This window comes from Artemia sp. Qi Xiang Cuo, chromosome 5 (genome assembly GCF_049724085.1).
Source record: "Artemia sp. Qi Xiang Cuo chromosome 5, ASM4972408v1, whole genome shotgun sequence".
NCBI classification, from domain to species: domain Eukaryota; kingdom Metazoa; phylum Arthropoda; class Branchiopoda; order Anostraca; family Artemiidae; genus Artemia; species Artemia sp. Qi Xiang Cuo.
In genome coordinates, this window is record NC_142798.1 from 10,458,187 (window position 1) to 10,477,777 (window position 19,591).

Sequence of the window (19,591 nt, forward strand, 5' to 3'; positions counted from 1 at the left end):
CCAGAAATGACACTAAATTTGTGATTTTTGCTGTCATGTGGAATTTTACGATGAGATTATTAAAGCTAATAAATTTATAAAGTTAGCCCTATAAATTGTTTTTTATGATGTTCCTGTGCCCTGCTAGTTTCAGAGATAAAAAGAAGACATTTCAATGATACATAGGCTAAAACATTATTTTATACGCTTTTCAAAATGGGGGGGGGGGGGCTGAAAATCTTCCGTTTTGACCTTGGTGAATCCAGCAAGACACTTTTCATTTTGATCCGCAGCCAATTTTAAGGACTCCGAAGCACTTTTTCAAAAGTCCAGAAAACTAGTTTTTGTAATGTCTTTTTAATAATAATTATAAGTCCTTCGTCGTCTTAAAATAGAACATATTTTCACTAGGCAGTTCTTTTTCAAAATGTATCTTTAAACTTGTAATTTTTATGGACCGTGGTTTACTCCCCCTCCCCCTCCTAATTTTTTTCCCTCGCGCCCTCCTAGATTTTGAAATATCTGTTTTCCGTTATCTTTACGGTCAGAAGCATTTTTTTGTATTTTCATTGAAGAAATTGTAAAAAGTGAGATTGCCGCAAACACACACACAAAGAGGTTCCCTCTAGCTTTTGAAACATACATTTTACCCCCGCTCCTCTACATTTCATGAATTGACACCACTGGAGGCAAGGATGGGGTAATTGCCCCCTTCAATTTTTTTTAGTTTTATTGAAAAAATCACGAAAAATAAAGAATCACTCTTCATTTTTAAAATATGGACTTAATTTTTCTGAAAAATATAGACTTAAATAATAGTTGTCGATCTTCAATCAGCTTCAAATGGAATATTTTTTCGCTAGACAGTTTTTTTCGAAGCATGTTTTGAAAATTTCGATTACTATGAGCCGTGGTCCACTCTTTATCAGGTCCTAGCTATTATTTTTGCCCCCCACCCCCTTATGATCACTATTGCCCCCTCGTCTTTGAAAAATATATATATTTTTAAACCATTTTTTTGTATTTTCATTGAAAAAATTGAAAAAAGCAAATTTGCCCTACGCCCTCCCCACTAGATTTTGAAAAGTATAGCTTGCCCCCCTCACCCCAACCTTTTAACAAATATAGGCTACATGAGATAAGGATAGGATAATTGCGTCCTTTTATTTTTTTACTGTTCCATTGAAAAATCGTGAAAATACAAAACTGCCTCTTTCATCTATATTTTGAAATATATACTTAGATAGTAGTTGTCAGTCTTCAATCAGCTTCAGTTTATTCAATAGGCAGTTTCTTTTTTCAAAGTGTGTTATAAACTTTTAATTTTTATGGCCCGTGATTTACTCTTTAAGGCGTTTGTTTTTCCGCCTAGGAGTTGAGCTTGACATTCCTCCCTTATCAGCTTGCCACACACTTAGACGCTTAGTTTCACCAAGTATGTTCATTAGGAAGTATTTGTGCTCAAAATGTTCAAAAGCTATATTGATGCTGTTGTGTCTGGGTGTTTTTTACAACTTAAAATTTGTGATTAATATAAAATTGTTTGCTCCTGATTACAATATAGAAAATGACAATAGATTCCGAAACGAAGACGATACAACATCTTGCAAAGAGAAAGGCATCGGAAACACTGGTGGATTTTGCCTCGACGAAGAGAACTTTTTAGTTGGATCTAACTTTATGTGGGGCCGAAAATTTGCAGAAGGACTCGAAAAAATAATCAAAAATGGATCAGTTTTAGACTTGGGTGCTGGCTTGGGCAACTATGGACGATATTTCTTACGAAAAAAAGAAGCGATTTTTCCGAGTAAGTTTAGAGACAAAGAGAACAAAATATTTTTTAGTAAAGTAAAAGATGTGATAAATTCACCAAAAGTTGTTTCACATTACGAAGGCTACGATGGAGCCTTAAACATTGAGAAGGTGACTTCAGGCTTTCTTAGGCACATTGATCTTGCTGTGCCTCAAGATCTGAATAACAAATTTGATTGGGTGATGAGTGTAGAGGTTGGTGAACATATTCCAAAAGAATTTGAATCCGTCTTTATGGACAACTTGATACGCCATGCATGTAAGGGCATTGTTGTAACATGGGCTATAGAAGGTCAAGGAGGGCATTTTCATGTGAATACGCACAATAATTCATACATAAGGAAGAAAATGGATGAAAAAGGCTGGGAGACCTGTGAATCGATTGAAAAGTATCTTCGTGCAGTAGCGGATTTATCTTATTTAAAAAATACTATAATGGTGTTTGTGCCAAGAAGTAAGCAGCTGCACAAGTGCCTTGATAATAGTCAGCCAGTTTCTTGTGTCTGAAATAGACTTCACAAAATATTGGTTTGCACAGGGTGCATCAGATCCTCTAATTGAAGGGGAAAGGAAGGATATTGTTATATTCTTGCGTGTTAAAAAGTGTGCTTTGATTCCGCTTGTTTATTTTTGTGATTCATTTCCGTATTATCCAGTCACACTGTGTCTGATACATTATTTGTCCTATCCATACTGCCACTACTACTACGACTACTATGACTGCTACTATAACTACTACGACTAATACAATTACCACTACTGCTGCTAGAACTAATACTACTATGATTACTACTACGACTAGTGCTACTAAAGCTACTACGACTACTATGGCTAATACTACTACTACCATGACTACTTTTATTCCAACTATATCTGCTACGAATACTTCTAGTACAAATACTACTACTACTATTATTATAAAAAAAAGTAATATAAAATTTAGTATTATAAAAGAAAACAAAAAACAACGTAATTTTATACAGATTTTATTCAAAAATTGGTTAATATGTCTAAGCATGAGCCAATAACTTGGTCCGAAGTTCAAGGTGTTTTGCGTCAAGCGAAAATGATACTAGAGATTAGAATGAGTAAAAGGTGGTTGTGTCACATTTATTTTTGGTGATTTCAGTTCGTTTTGATTTTGAATTGACTATTCGTTTTTATTTCTATTCATTTTAGGTTTCGTTTATTTATTCGTAGTAGTTTTCTATTCGTTTCAAGTTTGAACTTTTAGGTGACATTATTTCTCCTTATCTCCTTTAAATACCACTCTGCTTTTTCTTTGAAAATTTTCTATTTTAGCCTGACTGTCTTTTAATTATTTACACACTGAAACTCCTACTTTTCAACTTTGAAGTTATGATCTTTGCGTTTATTTTTGCTTTATCATTAATCACTGTTCCAAATGCTATATTAGCCTTATCGCTCGCTATTTAAAAACAAATCAATAAAATAAATAGTGATGTGTTTGGAGATTACAGGAAATTCGTAAAAACCATTTGATTTCGTGGAGGAAAATCGAGGGCCCAAAGCTTTCTTCTCCTCTGCCATACATATATGCCTTGCTTAAGTGGTTCTATCCTTAACAGCCGAAGCCATGTTAGATGTCTCAGCTTTTGTTCTTCCAAATTTTGAATTCTTTTTTCACAGGAAATATAAAGAGCAGATGATATAAGTAAAATTCACTCACTTTATACCAAATTACTGTCAAAACGAGCTCACGTGTAGTCTATATCTCAACCAATATAATATGCCATTTGAGGATTGCGCTAACTCTAAAAAATTGCCGTCAAAGGCCTTAGTTGCCTCTTAGTATAATTATTTTGGGAAGGCAATTTAACCAACCTCGTTACCAAAATACCATTTTCGTGTTTATGCGCAAATACATAAATCACCACACACATTTTGTACACCGCAAAGAGTATGTGTGACTTATAAGAGTGGAAACTGTCGGCAAAATAAAAATTAACGCCATCTAGTGTTTGGCGACACTCGGCATTTTTTCAAGCTATGTAATCGTTTTTCTGTCAAGAACTGAAATCAGATACATGTTACTGCAATAATCTTACCCACTACATTTATTCTTATCATTACACTAGAAAAAAAAATACTAAGTGTCACCAAACGCTAGATGGCATTGAGAATCTTTGTCGACATTTACGCCAGGTTCCACTCTTGTGAATTACTCATACTGTTTGGTACACTGTTTTCACCGGATGACTGGTTTAACTGGAAGAACTAAAGCTTGTCCTCTGGCCTTTTTTGGTCAGAAGTTGGGGCAACAAGCCCCTATTTTCGGTACTCAAGGCATTTAAAGGCTTCTAAAAACGGAAATACCAATTGCCAATTTTGGGACTCGGGAATGTAGATAATAATAGTTCCTCCATGTGTATAAGGTTTTAGCGGAACCATTGCTGCTTAAAATCGCTACATTTAAAAAAAAAATAGAGCTCGACGCAAAATACGAAATTCAGATAAAAATAGAAGATACAAATAAAAACAGGTAAAAATGCAACAGGTAAATGCACGAAAACAGGTAAAAATCTTAATAGATTACTTCCAGTAACCCCTCCCCCTCCCCCTCCTCAACAAGGACAAAAAAATATATATTTTTGCTATAAAGTATCCTTGGCTGCTGTAGCTTATAAGTGTGAAATAATATTCTGGCATATGTTTATTTTACATTATTTTTATATTATTATTAATATTAATTAATATTTATTAATATAAATTAATTAATATATAATATCATAATATTATAAATATTAATATAATTATTATATTATATTATTAATTATTCTTATATTTAACTTATTTCTGTGTTTATTTTTATTTTATTTTTTACATTTATATTATTTCAGCTATTAAGCAGCCAAACACATAGGCTTCACACTCAGAAGTCTTTATCAACAGAAAAAAAATACACTAAGTAGCTAAAGAATAAAAGAAAGTAACATAGAAAAAATTAAAAAGTGCAATAAAAAAAGGAAAATCGGAAAAAAAATATTTGTAAAGACTGCCATAAAAAATTTAAGCAAATATAGCGTGGTAACAAAACATTGCAAAAATCCAATCTAACTAGAGTTCAACACCTGCATGTCCGATAGGTTGAATATTGTCTTCGTAAACGAAATTCTATTAAAAAGAAAATGTCTTCTTACTTAAAAATATTAAGTATAACCATGTCAGTACAATTGAAATTAACTGTAATAAGAAGAGGTCACAGGTCCTTTAGAATGATTATTTTGAAAAAAATGAACAATTTCGGTTTTTGTTTATCTGCGGAAGCAGGTTGTTGTCTCAAATTAGCAATAATGTTCTCAAAGTTAGTTTAGGCATGACCGTTATTGAGTCAGTTCAAACTGTTTGTCGTCAATTCTCCGAATTTTTGTTCTTTCTTGGTATGTGTTACCGGCATAAAACTTTCCACAGGAGTTCTGAGAGAACTGATAAGTATATCCACAAAATATTCTGTACGCACCAATTCTTATGTTTTTTTGAATTAAATCTTTTCTTGTAGATAGCAAAAGGCTTGCATGCAGCTAAGAGTTAAAACTGATTTTATATTGTGTTTATTCTTGTTTTCTAACTTTTTATTATAAACAATTGACACATGTAGTTGTTGTAGATATTATTAGAGATTCGTAGTTGCTTGTGAATTTTTCTGGACGTTAAGCCGAAATATTCAGGAATTTGTTAGTACATATTTTTTATCTCTGTCTTAATTAAAAGAAATTTCTTTTTATATATTTTCATTTCAGTTCATTTTGATTTTTGCACAAGAATTAAGACTTGGTACAGGCAAAAGGTTGGTCAAAGCGATCTTCAAGGTCTCTAAAACGTATATAATATATATTACGTATATAATATATATATAATATATATTATATAACGTGTAATATACATATATATATATATTCGTAGTCAAGCACTGACCAGGACTGCCAGTGGGTGTACCGTGGCTTAAATCAGCTGTAGCTGGCCGGCCTTTATTTGTGCCCACTGCCCTACTACTACCATGAGGAGAGTGTAGCGCAATTCTTTATGATAGCCTGGATCCATTTAAACCTGACAGTTGGATAACCAGACGACACAAACTACTAGTTCAAACTTAAAACAAGCTGGAACTTAGCAACCCACTTAACTATAAGACATAAACTTTTTTACATGCTGACCAATTGTCTACATTGTGCAGTGAGCGATCTCCCGATTCACTCCCTTCAGCCGGGAGTGTAATGCGTGGTTTGGCGTGTCTGTTTGGGTTCATGCCACTGAATGAAATTCGTAACGTCAATAATAGTATGTCGAGCAAAAGTTCTGATTTCCATAACCTAACAATTCCACGCTATATTTCATTAGCATCATCAGGATAGCGTGAATTACAAAGGTTACAGTGCGCTATTTTTAATTCTGAAAATTCTTTGTTATCTTTAAAGGGGGATATTCGATCAAGTCTGTTCCCTCGTGTCAGATTGTGAAGGCAAAACTTAGCAGTAATACTTACTGGCGACATGAACTGTAACCTTTCTGACAGCATCAGCAGCCGTGCAAATACTCTGAGTAGCATGTGCCCTCGGCTAATGGCGGTCGAGAATATCAAAGTTTCACATACAGTGTATACATAATTCCGGTTGTACCTCTTCTCTGGACTTTTTCATGTGTTCCTCAAATGTGAAACCAGACACCGGATCCTCGGTTCTCTCCACTTTCCAAACCTAAGGCCATATGCCTAACGGTAATATATTCCCTGTTCAACTTGCTTTGCTGAGTGATCCAACCCCAAACAGTGATAATAAATTATATGAAACCGCCCACAGGGCTCACATTGATATGTTTACGTTTCAGGCTGTATGTGTTTCTATCTTGGAAAAGATAGAAACAGATAGAAAGGTCTTTGGGATGGGAGAATCTTACGCCATGTGCCAGCCCACACTAGTACCCGTTCTGGATAAGGAATTTCGTGTTCGAACTGTCATCATGATGTTATGTTACAAATAAATTAAGCATTTATTTCGGATTGCAAACGGCGTATTTTAATAAGGTGAATAAGCTGAATAGCGTTAATAACGCAAAAGTTGAATATCATTTATTTTTCTTAATAATCCTTATATTAAAACAATACCCAGTTACATGTTTGGAATGGCTATTGGTTCAGAAGGAGTGAATGGTATGGTTTCTTTTATTTATCTCATGTCTACTAGTAAGGAGACTAACAATGGAGAAAAGGCCAGAATCTCTTCTAATCATCTAATATGTGACATGACTGCCTGGTGTGTTTCTTCTTCAGTTTTTTTTTTTCTCTTTTTTTGTCTTCAAAAATTGAAAGTTTCTGGGTTGTTGAAAATAAAAGAGAGGGAGAGAATCAGAATATTTCTTAGATATCTATATTTCATTTTTCTTGTCTTTGGCATTTTTTTTAGGACAGACACGAATCTTTTTTTTTTATCTTATATCGTAACTTAACGATAAATAAAATTTTGCAAAATTTGTAAGTGACAAAATTTGGCTTGTAAAACTTAATGCCAAGACCATGTCTGCTTCTTCTTCAAACAGTCAATACCCTAAGCCCAGGCCGTATCCAGGGGAGAGGGTTCTGGGTTTGAGGTAAAGGGAAAGGTACTGGGTTTGAGGGAGAGCGAAAGGGCCGTTCCATCTACTTTGCCCCAAAAAAAACATTACCCTTTGCAGAGAAGCAAACCTTGCTGAATATATACTATAAAACACTAGGAAAGTGCTCAAAAGGATAAATTAAAAGCCTGTAATGCTGTCCAAATTACCAGTGACCAGTAGTATGATTACTTTAAAGTAATTTTCCCAGTCCGATCCGACATTGTCAAATCAGTATGAGCCTGGTGGTTGCTTGGGAAAATCAAATGATTGGTTGAGCTTCGTTATTACTCGATCTACGGTTACTGAGTGCATTTCTAAGCTACAAAAGCAAAACTTCTCGTGCTGTTGATAGTCTCTGTGCAAGGTATCTAAACTATGGTTCTCTTCTGATTGAGCATCTGATTGTACTCTTTCAGATCATATTATGTTGTCACATAGCTTCCTGATTTGTTCAGTACTGGAGTAACAACGCCGGTATCAAAACGGGAAAAGCCCTTGGGCCAGTGTTTGTCTTTCAGGCCAACTGCTATATCACCAGGTTTCTGCAAAGTTTTAAAGTTATTATTTATTGAGGATATATCTGATAAGTTCTATGCATCTGATAGAGTTGACGCGAAATCGTAAAAAAAAGAGCAATAATAGCCATAATATCTGACGGCATCGAAATAAGATTTTGTAGTGAATGGACCCTAATTTTTTCTCTAAATCAATGGAAGATAAGAAAAGTTTTGTTTACCATAAGTCATGATTTCTTACTAGATTGCAGGAAATTTACTAGATCCTCTAAATATACTAGATTTTTTTTTACTAGATCTAACAAAATCCTACTGACGGTGGCAACCCTGACTTAGGCTTCAAGAAAGCAGTAACCTATTTTAGGCTTCAAGAAAGCAGTAGGCCACGTCTATGCTCACCATTTGATTGCTAATTTACTTCTGTATGATCATAAAGACAATAAGATGTTATATTTTATATTTTAGGTCGGACGTATCTAGAGCGTTCAACTCGGGTGTACATACACACATCTTATTGGCTCTTTATAAGCCGGAAGTTAATACCTCCGTCATCAAAGCGATACGTGATATCTATAAAAAGCTAAAAGGCAGAGTTAAGGTCACTGTTTCACTTTGCACAGTGGAACTTACTGCTTCAGTTCAAGTAAAAAAAAGGTATTAGACATGGTACTGGTATTAGACATGGTGCAGTTACTTTTCCACTCCTGTTAAAAAAAATTGTCAATGAATATTGACAATTGAATATTGACAAAAAAAATTGTCAATGAACCATAAAAAAAAGTTCCGACCACATCTATTTTTAAAGATATTTATGTTTCCCTAGCTAAGAATGCGGACGACTTCATCAATATCAATTGAACGGCATTCGGAATTCAGGGAAATTTTCTAATCTTCGATAGCGAGTTTAAACATATTGGTCTTCGATTTAATGAGAGCATTACTGAGCTCTTAGCGTTCAATCGTTGCTCACGCTGCATTTGTTGTACCACATTTACTCACTCTTGCACCATTTTGGTCTCTTCTTACTGCTTCTGACATTAAGGATATACAGAAGTGTACAAAATTTTTGCTACGGCTGCCAACCTAGAATAACAATAGATCTCTATCCTCGTGGTACGGATTTGCAAGTCAAATGCCCTTGATGCAGAAAAGAAACAAGAGATATCGGAAGCAGATTACTGGTGAAAGAACCCTTGAAATTGTCCTTTGATGTTCATGTGTTTACCCCAGTATGAGATTTCCCTTATTTGTAATTTTTTCTTGTTAGTTCTTCTATGTTTTGATTTTGTTTGTATTTGTTAGAATTAATTCGTTTCATTTCCTTTCGTTTGTTTATTACTTCGTCAGTGTTGCATTTTACATTTATGATGGGCAACAAATTCACACATACTTATATTTTTGCGACAAACCACTTCCTAGCAGCAAAAAAATACTACTACAAAAATTCAATGGAAACAGAGCTTGCTTATGAGGATCGACTAAAGAAAATTATCCCAAATAACACCCGAAAAACCAGATTATTCGAAAATTGACGCTTTTACAGTCATAATAAATTTTTCTCAACAAACTAGAATTAATAATTCACTTCAGTTATGATTTTGCGAGGTTTTCAAATATAATAATGTTTTTTTGAAGTTATTGATTTGAAAAAAAAAATGAAATTTCAAAGTTTTATTAAAGTCATGAGCATAATAATTTGAACTTGGCACTAACAACTATTAGCCAAAAACGCACTAGCGTGGTGGATAGGCTTCCTAAATCTAGTTAACCATTGTATTATCGCAAGGAATAATGTAGCAGCTTTTTGAAAGTTGTCAATATCAGATGGATACCCAAGCCGGCTTCGTTTTAAGGGCAAAATTGATACCCTTTACTTTCAACTTTCATATTTGATTACTAGCGCGCTGTCTAGCTGGTTGATATGTTTTAATATTAGTAGCGAATTCAAATAGAAAAAATTAAATGGCGAAGTCATTGGATAATTTATAGAGATCATGCATTGGTGTCTCCAAATAATCAAACAAGAAGATTGGATTATATTTTTAGGATAAAAAACCTGAGGAAGCTATTATTTTCAAAGATCAATAAAGTATTTTAACAAAAGGTAAATCATAAAGCAATTCTAAAAATTGGTTGGCAGTTGAAACCTTGATTGAATCATTCTTGTCAGTCACTTTCTCACTAGACAAGCCTAATTCCTTGTTTATTTGCCAAAATTCCAGTCTTCAACACAATTTAGCCAAGATGAAAGTGTCTATCACTAAGTGGCCTTTTGTATGCTCTTTTATAGGCTAGCCTATCAGCTACATTTGAGCCCTAAAAGGGCTTAAAGAGTTACTTAGGCTACATTTGATGTTATAGAAAATGGTTTCCTTATATCTGAACAATAGACTATTGTCAATTCCTCACAGAAGTGATATGCATATGATCAAAGGTCTAGGCCTACAAAGGAGGGCCACCTAGTGCATCTCTGGACTTCTGTTATTCCTGTTGTGGACAAAGGAGGGCCACCAAGTGTATCTCTGGACTTCTTGAATTTCTGTTATGCCTTTAGAATTTTAAGTCATATCAATGGATTTTTGCTAAACTTAGGAAATGTATTTGCAGATCTTTGAAACCTCCTAAATTAGGATTGAGCAAAGTTGTTAAACAGAAAACAGTTTTCTTATGCTTCATTTAAGCAGAAGATCTATTTTGCAAGGTTTCACTTTTATAGCCTAACACATAGATTTTAAAAGGTCACCAAAAGTCACTAGGCCTACCCTGAGGAAGAAGGAGTGAAGATGGACCTCTTTTTGGGAGAGACCACTTTTTTTTGGCATTCCAGAAAAACAGCAATGGATTTTTGGACCATCCCTATTTTACTCCAGCATGATGCAATGTGAGGGTAGTAAAAAGGACCCCACCTTCCTGGTCAAATTTTCATTAATAATTTGACAGGGTCAATTAAATATATGTTCTCTGTTTTAACAAGCAATTTAAAAGAAAAAATATATTTAATATTTGTGGTTTAAAGAATAAATATCAAGCAATAAAAGTTATATTTTTAGAATCAGAAGGAAGTCAGCTTTCTGTTAATATGTGAATAAACTGAAACAATAAAAGGATATATACCCTACATAAAAATATAATAATTAGTATTTCCAAAAAGAGGTCCTTGTAGGTAAGTCAATAAACTAATAGTCTAATTTCAAGTGCTTCCTATTAAACCTTTTTGATAATAGGCTAACCATATTAATGCATAGTTTAGGTTTTTAGCTTTTCTCTCATATGTACAATTTTTCCCAATTCTTCTTTGGTAACAAGATGTAAAGGCTTTAGTTTTACATAATTTTGCTCCATTGGATACTAGTTTTTTACTCTACTTCAAAATACCTTTGCAGCTCATACTTTAGTTTGTAGACCAATCTCTGAAAGTTTCATTTTCCTAACCTAACCCCTTTCCAAGATTGCAAAAAGTAGCTAAACTAGAATTTTACCAAACTCCCTGTTTTGACCTTCCAAAACAGGCACAGTGACATGCTACTCACATATAGATATGTTGACCAACCCCAAAACAAGCTCTACTCAGTTACCTTAAGCATGACAGACAGGTCACTCCAAGAAGTTTCATAAGCCAAAGAATTGACTGCAGAATCAGACAAGACTTTTTTAGCCCAAGGGTCATCAATGATTTGAACTGTTTAAGTAAGGAGACCATGTCTTCAACATCAGCTAAAGTTTTCTAAAAGGAGACTTGACAAAGAATAGAAGGCCAAACCTTTAAGATATGACTAGAGCTGCTTGTCATTTGTGTCTCATAAATAGCGATTAATATATACTATCTTTATGAATGAGCAATAAGTGTACATTTATGTATTTTTTTCTCCAAAACAGCTCCATATTGTTTTGGGAAAATTGGCATCTTGGGATATTCTTGCATAAAAAAACAATCTAGATAGGTCAGAAGTCTGAGAAAATTTACAGTCTGAGAAACATATAGACATTTTTTTTTATATGATGTCATGCATAGCTTATTTATGCTATGCATGACATCATATAAAAAAAAATAAGAACAATTATTTTCTGGCCTTGGGAAGGCATAGTGGGTTTTGAGCCCAACTTATATTAATTTCTACTCGTTTTGAGTTTGACTCAGTTATTTATTGTAATTTCTGTTCATTTTGGGTTTCATTTATTTATTGATACTGATTTGTGGTAGTTTCACACTTGGTAGATTATTTGATTTTATTTTTGCTCATTTTTGTTTAATGGAGTTCTTTACTTTTCTTTGAAAAACTTATTTTGTGGAAATTTTTTTTTTAATTAATACCAGTCAATGATGATGGTGACTCAGCTCATCAAGCACATCCAGAACATGGTACTAGGGTGCTAGCATGCATCATTCCTACCAAATAATCAATCACTGCTCCTTTTCAAGCAGGCATGGTAGACCTACCTGTGGCAGCTCTGCTTGAAAGAGCCCACCTCTGGTGGCCCTGTCAATTTTCATATTCTCAAATTGGAAAATCACATATGATATGTTACTCATATCTGAATTGCTGTTACTTCTCTTGTCCACAACTGAGGGATTCGTTTTATGTTGCTCTTTCTGTTCCCAAATGTTCTCTTTTGCCTCTTTTACATCTCTAATGCTGGACCTTTGTCATTGTATTGCCTTTGTCATTGTATGCCTTTGTCATTGTAGAGAGCTACTTTCAGGCTAAAGCTCTTAATACACAGGTAACTCCTTAGGCTCTGATGACAAAACTCATTCCAAGAGAGTTTTAGTAACACAGGACTGAGAGTGCCAGGGCATATGAACTGTGTAGTCATTAATATTCAATCTTCAGGGACAGTGGCCTGAATTGTCTTGAGTTGAAATAGGTGCATTGCATTACATATAGAAAGTTGGGAGGAAGTTTGGGTCCAAGGGCATCATTTGGATCCCCCAACCTAATGATCTTTGCATGATTATGATTTCAATAAGGAATCTACCTTTCTACTAAAACCGAATCTATCAAGCCACTTTTTTGAACTGGAATTTTTGTATAACTAGGTACCCTTTGCCCTGGGGCCACGCGGGTTTTGTTGCCCCTGGAGGCACATCCCTTTGGACTACTGACTGTTGTGATTTAAATAATAATCTTAAAATTTTGATCTAATACCATGAGAAGCTGCACTGAAGCTGGGTTATAAGGTTATTAAAAGAAGAGCCTAAATGTCTTTGGATATATTTTGTCACTTAAAAAGGCACTGGATTTATGAGTTTGTCATTGAATGAGCCTGCCCACAACTTTCTTCCAAACCTGCCACCAACTGTCTGTTCTATGAGATGAGACCAGAAAAAAACGCGTGGGACACTTTGCTCTCTAATAAGTCAACGCTGCTGTGCTGACCATGACCGTCTGTTTTCAGATTTCTCAATTTTAATTTTCTTATTTTCCTAGCCCACAATAACAAAATTACCCTCAGGGGTTAATTTCATTGTACCCATTCAGATACTGAAGGAGTAGTAGGCTTATAAGCCTGTTGCAAATCACAACTTAGTATAAACCCCTTGAGACCCCATTGTAGAATTCTGAAAAACTAGCACTTTACTGAAAACTGATCTTGCTTGAGATTTTGAGAGAATCAGCATTGTATGCTAAGGTTTGTGATTTCATGGCCAGTGAAAGATGGCTTTTGAATTCGCACACCTCATAAACTGTCCCTAAAAAATGAGAATTTTTGTCAAACAAAGAATCCAAGGGGTATATTATTGTTGGTGTCTTTGACAAGTGGAAGGTAAAAAGGTACAAATACCTTTGTTTGTGAAATACTGTTCTATATTAAATATATAGAGGTTTTAGAACACTGAAGAACATTACCAGTAAAGAAATTTTGGATGTTGTTTGCCCCTTACTAGGTTGGTAATGTGGCTGCAGGGGGTAGCACAAAAAAGTAGGGAAGGAGGTGTTGGATTTGCCTCCTACTTCTGCTAATCAACCCGTGATTTATGAAACTAATTGGGGGGTGGTGGGAGGTAGAGTATGCAAGAGGGAGGTTTGTATAGATCAGGGGTAATATTTTCGACCATGGAGATTGTGACAGTACCCTTTTCATACTTCCTAACCTTTCCACTCCCTGCAGGGTCATATGGCCAAGTGCCATATGGCAGTTCATAACAACGTTGTAAAGAAGAATTTATAAAGTACGTAGATGAGACCTTAAACAGCTTAAGCCGTTGGCTAATCCTCTTAGTAAGTAGACAATTTATGAAAAATATTAAGGGGGCTCAGAGGGGGATATACAAGAAAGGAGATTTTTAACCTCAAGTTTAGGGTTTTCATTTATGGAGATTATGATGATGCCCCTTTTATTCTTCCCAGCGTTTCTAATCCAGAAATGGCACCCAATGTGCACTTTTTGGATGCCATATGGTATTTTTTTATGGTGTTGTCAAGTCAAATTTATAAAACCTGATGAAATACCAAAATTAGCTTTCAAACGAGCCCTTAAACAGTTCTCTATGAGATTCATGTACCTTACTATCTGCAAAGAAGAAAAAGAGCTATGCAAGTAGATTTTTTGTTGTTGTTTAATGTGAGGGGTTGTAACTTTCCTGCGTGAGTTTTTTGACAATGAAGATTCCAATGTTGTACTTTCCATATAGATCCAACGCCATTTTGAGGGATTCAGATTCTTTTTCAAATCCCTTTAAATTTGTTTTGAAAATAATATTTTACTATTAAGATTATTCTAAAAAACTGTTACCTTTTTTTCAAATAATCTTCATCTGTGACAAATGGCCAATTTTAAGAAAAATGTTTAACTTTTTTCCAGGCAGTTTTAAGAAATTTTCTTAACTTTTTGTTACCATGGGCTGTGGTTCGCTCTTTACTACATGGTAGCTACTGCTGCAACCATGATAAAATTATTAATCTTAAGTTTCAGATTTTTTAATCAAGAATAAATTGCCTAAGCTGTGTGCACTTTTACAGCTATTGAAGTTTGAATGTTTTCAAAATATTTTTTTTTTATATTTACGTTTTGATACCAATATATCAATATCTAATATCGCCCAACAAAGGTTGCTTTAAGTCATACTCTTGGTGGTCTGTTACGAAATTAAATAAAATAATATAAAAACAAGATTTTTCAGCTGAAAGTAAGGAACAACATCGAAACTTAAAACGAACAGAAATTATTCTGTATATAAGGGGTGTTGCCCCCTCCTCAATACCTTGCTCTTCACGCTGAAGTATTTTAGAACTTCTAAAAAGTTTCTTATTTTAATTTAATGACCCTTGTGTTTCAGGAGTCGTTCTTAAAGAATTGGAACAAAAAGTAAAATTTTAACATAAAGAACGAGATGTTGAGAATTGGGCAACGAGGTCGAGGCCAAAGGCATTGACCAAGTCTGTGATTTTGAAATTGAAGATCAAGTATTTTGCAGTAGGCATCAAGACATGGCTAATCGTAAAAAAAGCCAAGACAGATAGTCCGAGCGATTGAGCGACCAATCTAGGATAAGCCCTTTTTAGGATTGTATAAAAACGATGTTATTTCATTTGTTGATACATAAGTCTATCTATCATCCATACATACGTTATTCTGGGAACTAAGGTAAGATAGTCATAGAAATAAGGGATAAAAAATTGGATTGCCGCGTGACGGACAATGTCCACTGGACTTGTATGCATAATCTGGGAAAAATTTGCTTGGCCTCACAGGCGGTGAACAAGTGAAATCTGAGCCTAATACGGTTGGCCACTTGTAGTCGAAAGGGGGAATACCTTGTCATAGGATTGACAGATGACCAACAAGTCCCCTGAACTTGCCAGCGAACGGTGAAACATATAGTTTTCAAAGTGTTTGGTTAAATGGCTTGGGTAAACGGCGGGAGTAAGTATGACCCTATTATTGGACAAATGCTTCTGTGTTAGCTTTCGGAAAGGCACACCTGCCTAGAGTCGCAGGCATGTTGACCAAGAATTTAAAACTGACATAGACCCATTAGATTGTCTGGAATGAGAGGCAAACAAGGCAAGCCGGCCTATGGTCTTAGGCAGGTCGACCAAGGTTGGTCTTAAACAGGATAGTTTCTGTTCGTTTTAAGTTTCAATCTTGCTCCTTACTTAAGTTGAAAAAACTTGTCTTTTTTTTATTTAATTTCTATTTTTTTTCAAATAATGCCGGTAACTCAGCTCCTCTCCGTGAAAAATTCCTTTCCCCCACAGAAAATTCATCAAAGTAAAGTTCCTCCCACGTAAAATTTACCCTTCCCCTGGAAAATTTTCCCCGGACAATTCCATCCTCGCTGAAAATCCCCCAGGGAAATTTATTGAAGACGATTCAGCCGAAAAAATTATCCTTATCATACTTTCATTTCGACAAGACTTTAATTTCTGATCCTTTTTCAAATTATGTCAGATATCTCCCCTCTGTGGAACATTTTTCTTGGAAATCCCCCATCTCTGGTGGAAACTTGCTCCCGCAAAAAATTCCCCCATGGAGAATTTCTCCGGTGGAAATCCCCTCTCTCCCCCCATGGAAAACCCCTCCAGACACTCCAAACCCCATCTGAAAATATTCTCCAGAACAACTCCACATTTTAAATTTAGTTGGCAAAGACAAAGCAAGACATATAGAAAGAATTTTGTAAAGGAATTCTGACAAATTCTCCCAGTGTAAAATTTACCCTGGAAAGTTCAACCCCCTGAAACTTCCCTCCCCACAGATAATTTACATTTTAGTAAATCCCCTCAAGCAGAAATCCCCCCCCCCAAAAAAAAAAACGATTTCTGTATATTTACCAATAACAAATACTAAACGTTAACAATGGGTAAATTTCGTAACTTCGGCCTTTTTCACCAGGGTCTGTGGTCCAATTTGTGGACATTTCAACTACGATGAACAAAATGACTATCTCACCATTTTGATCGGGTGACTTTGGGGAAAAGGGGGCATGAGAGAAGGGCTAGCTGCCCTGCAATCGTTTTGATCAGAGGCAACGCTATAGCGTTGCCTATAGTAAAGGCCATACGGCTCCAATGTTTTATTATTATTTTTTTTTTCGATTGGCTCTTCAAATGAAAGAGGTCGTCGTAGAAACTTCAGAGGGGGCTCATTTGATTGGAAATCGAGAGTTCTAGTGCCCTTTTTAAGGGTCACAAATGATTGGAAGGCAACTAACACCCCTTCCACGGCCACCAGTTCCCCAAACAAATCCAATCAAAATTTTAAGATTGTCATTTTGTTCAGCGTAGTTGATTTCCACATAGAAATTATGTTTTGAGGATGACACTCCCCCACAGCCCTCAGGGCAAGGGTTTGTAAGTTATGCTCTGGGGGGATATAAGGTTTTTTTTATAGACAGCTTTGTCGTAGAAACTTCAAAAAGGACTCATTTAGCAAGAAATTCAAAGGGCTAGTACCCTTTTTAATAGTCGAAAGTGATAGGAGGGCAACTAACCCCCCTCTCACGCCCGCCTTTTCCCCAAACACATCCAATCAAAATTTTGATATAGCTATTTTGTTCAATGCCGTTGAAAATTCAGGAAATTAGGTCTTTGAGGATAACAACCCCCCCACAGCCCTCAGGGCATGTAAGTTATGCCCTGGGGGCATATAAGGTTTTGTATAGACAGCGTTGTCGTAGAAACTTCAGAAAGGGCTCATTCAATTGGAAATTTAAATGGCCGGTTCCGTTTTTGATAGTCAAAATCATTTCTTAACCAATTGACGCCTTTTCCACAGCCATGGTGTCCCCGAAGAAATCTTATATAAATGCTTATATAGCCATTTTGCTCAACGCAATTGGAAGTTTTGGACATGATATGTTTAAGTAGGAGATTCTCCCTCCCACAGTCTCCAGGGGCAAGGGCTATAAGTTATGCCCTGGGGGAATATATGGTTCTTATGGAAGGAATGCTTGTATACACTTCAAAGAGGGCTCATTTTCAACTAACTTTCAACTACGCTGAACAAAATTACTTTCTCACCATTTTGATCTGGTGACTTTGGGGAAAAGGGGACGTGGACGGAGGGCTAGCTGCCCTGCAATCGTTTTGATCAGAGGCAACACTATAGCAATGCCTATAGTAAAGGCCATACGGCTCCAATGTTTTATTATTATTATTTTTTCCCAGAGGCACTTCATATGGAAGGGGTCTTCGTAGAAACTTCAAAGGGGGCTCATTCGATTGGAAATCGAGAGTTTTGATTACTTATAAAGAGCACTAAAGCTTTCAATTTCCAATCATTTGAGCCCTCTTCCGATCTTCTAAAGTCACTGGTTCGATACGATCACCACCGGAATAAAAAATGAACTCGCATTCGCTTCTGGCAAAAATTGCATAATTTCACATTTTTGATGTATCTATAGTTACAAAAACTCGGTTTTTATAGTTTCAGTTACTATTAAGCCGAATCGCTCCTTACTTACAGTTCGTTGCCGCGAACTGTTTGACAAAATGAATCAGTTTTTCCAGATGTCTGCTATAAAATAGCATACCTATAAAAGCACAATTTTGCCGAAGGCATGATTTTTCGAGTGAAATTGCGCCGCGGAGTAAAAAATAATTAACTCAGAAAAATGCGCTGACCTGAAAAAGTTGATTATGTGCCCACCGAACGAAAAAGAGGATCCAGGATTTTTTTTAGGGGGGGGGGCGCAAAATAGGTTGATCCGATAAACTTGCGTTAGGAGCAAGTCTAATTAACGCAAAATCACGTTAATTAAATAAACTACGTTACTTTAGACTACGTTAGGGGGGAGGGTGCCCCCTCGCCCCCTGGATCCGCCACTGACCTAATTGATGCGCCAAAAATAGTAAAAATTACGCCCCACCTGGCGTCACTGAGTGGAATAGTAGAGGATACACATTTAAGCAGTACATGCAGTACTCCTGTGTAGGCTAGCACATGAGTTTGCCAGATAATTGTGACGAGCGATTAGGCAGTTTTTTTTTCCATATCTGCGAACGTTTCTCTTTTATTATTACGTGATCCTTTCCAGGCATTTTTTGTCTCCGCATAATTATGTCCGGATCTTGGAGGATTTTGGATTCGTCTAATATTGCGCAACAGTTGGCATATGACTAAAAAAACAAAGAAACAGACAATTTTAAAATTCGTTTAGAATATTTAAAATTTTGTTAAAATTCGTTATAATTTTAAAATTCGTTAGAATAGAGTGAATAAATAAGAAGTATACCCACCAAAGAGTAGAGGTTGGAGCAGCGATGGAGTGCCGAACGCACAGTTGGAAAATCAGTGGCCCTCAAGTAACCATATTGAAATAATTAGGTGATAGAAAAGCATTTAGGGACTATATTTCACCAGAAGGTCATATTTTGCATAGCAATTTGTGCTTGCACTTTGCAAGACAGAAGTAGACCTATTCTAAAGGGTGGGAGAATAGGGTGTTGATCCTGGTAATTCTACCGTTGATTTCATGACAGTTTGCGTCAAGGCTGTATCCAGGGGGGGGGGGGGTCACCCGGTTTGAACCCCCCCCCCCCCCCGAAATTTTTGACCGAGTCGAAAATTAGTCGAAAATTAGTAAAACCTTAGTAAAAATTAGTCGAAAACTGAGTCGATAATTAGTAACCCCCCTTCCCGAACAAAAACCCTGGATCCGCTCTTGGTCTGCGCGGTAGTATAGACTTTGTAAAGAGCAATACATCGCTCATGTTTTTTTTTCTTTTTTA

The 19,591-nt window shown here is 35.8% G+C and overlaps 2 protein-coding genes across 2 annotated transcripts in view; both read left to right on the forward strand.

Annotated features, from left to right (window-relative positions):
* The first annotated feature begins 1,440 nt into the window (after positions 1-1,440).
* Positions 1,441-5,529, forward strand: LOC148951796 (uncharacterized). Its single transcript, XM_089088724.1, has one exon. The coding sequence runs from the start codon at positions 1,465-1,467 to the stop codon at positions 2,296-2,298; it is 834 nt and encodes a 277-aa protein (XP_088944850.1). The 5' UTR covers positions 1,441-1,464; the 3' UTR covers positions 2,299-5,529.
* A 4,351-nt stretch (positions 5,530-9,880) lies between these two features.
* cyc (basic helix-loop-helix ARNT-like protein cyc) overlaps positions 9,881-19,591 on the forward strand; it is a 201,646-nt gene continuing 191,935 nt past the window's right edge. Inside the window, exon 1 of the mRNA XM_089089333.1 lies at positions 9,881-10,020. The gene's annotated coding sequence lies outside the window, so the exon portion shown is untranslated. The remainder of the gene's footprint in view (positions 10,021-19,591) is intronic.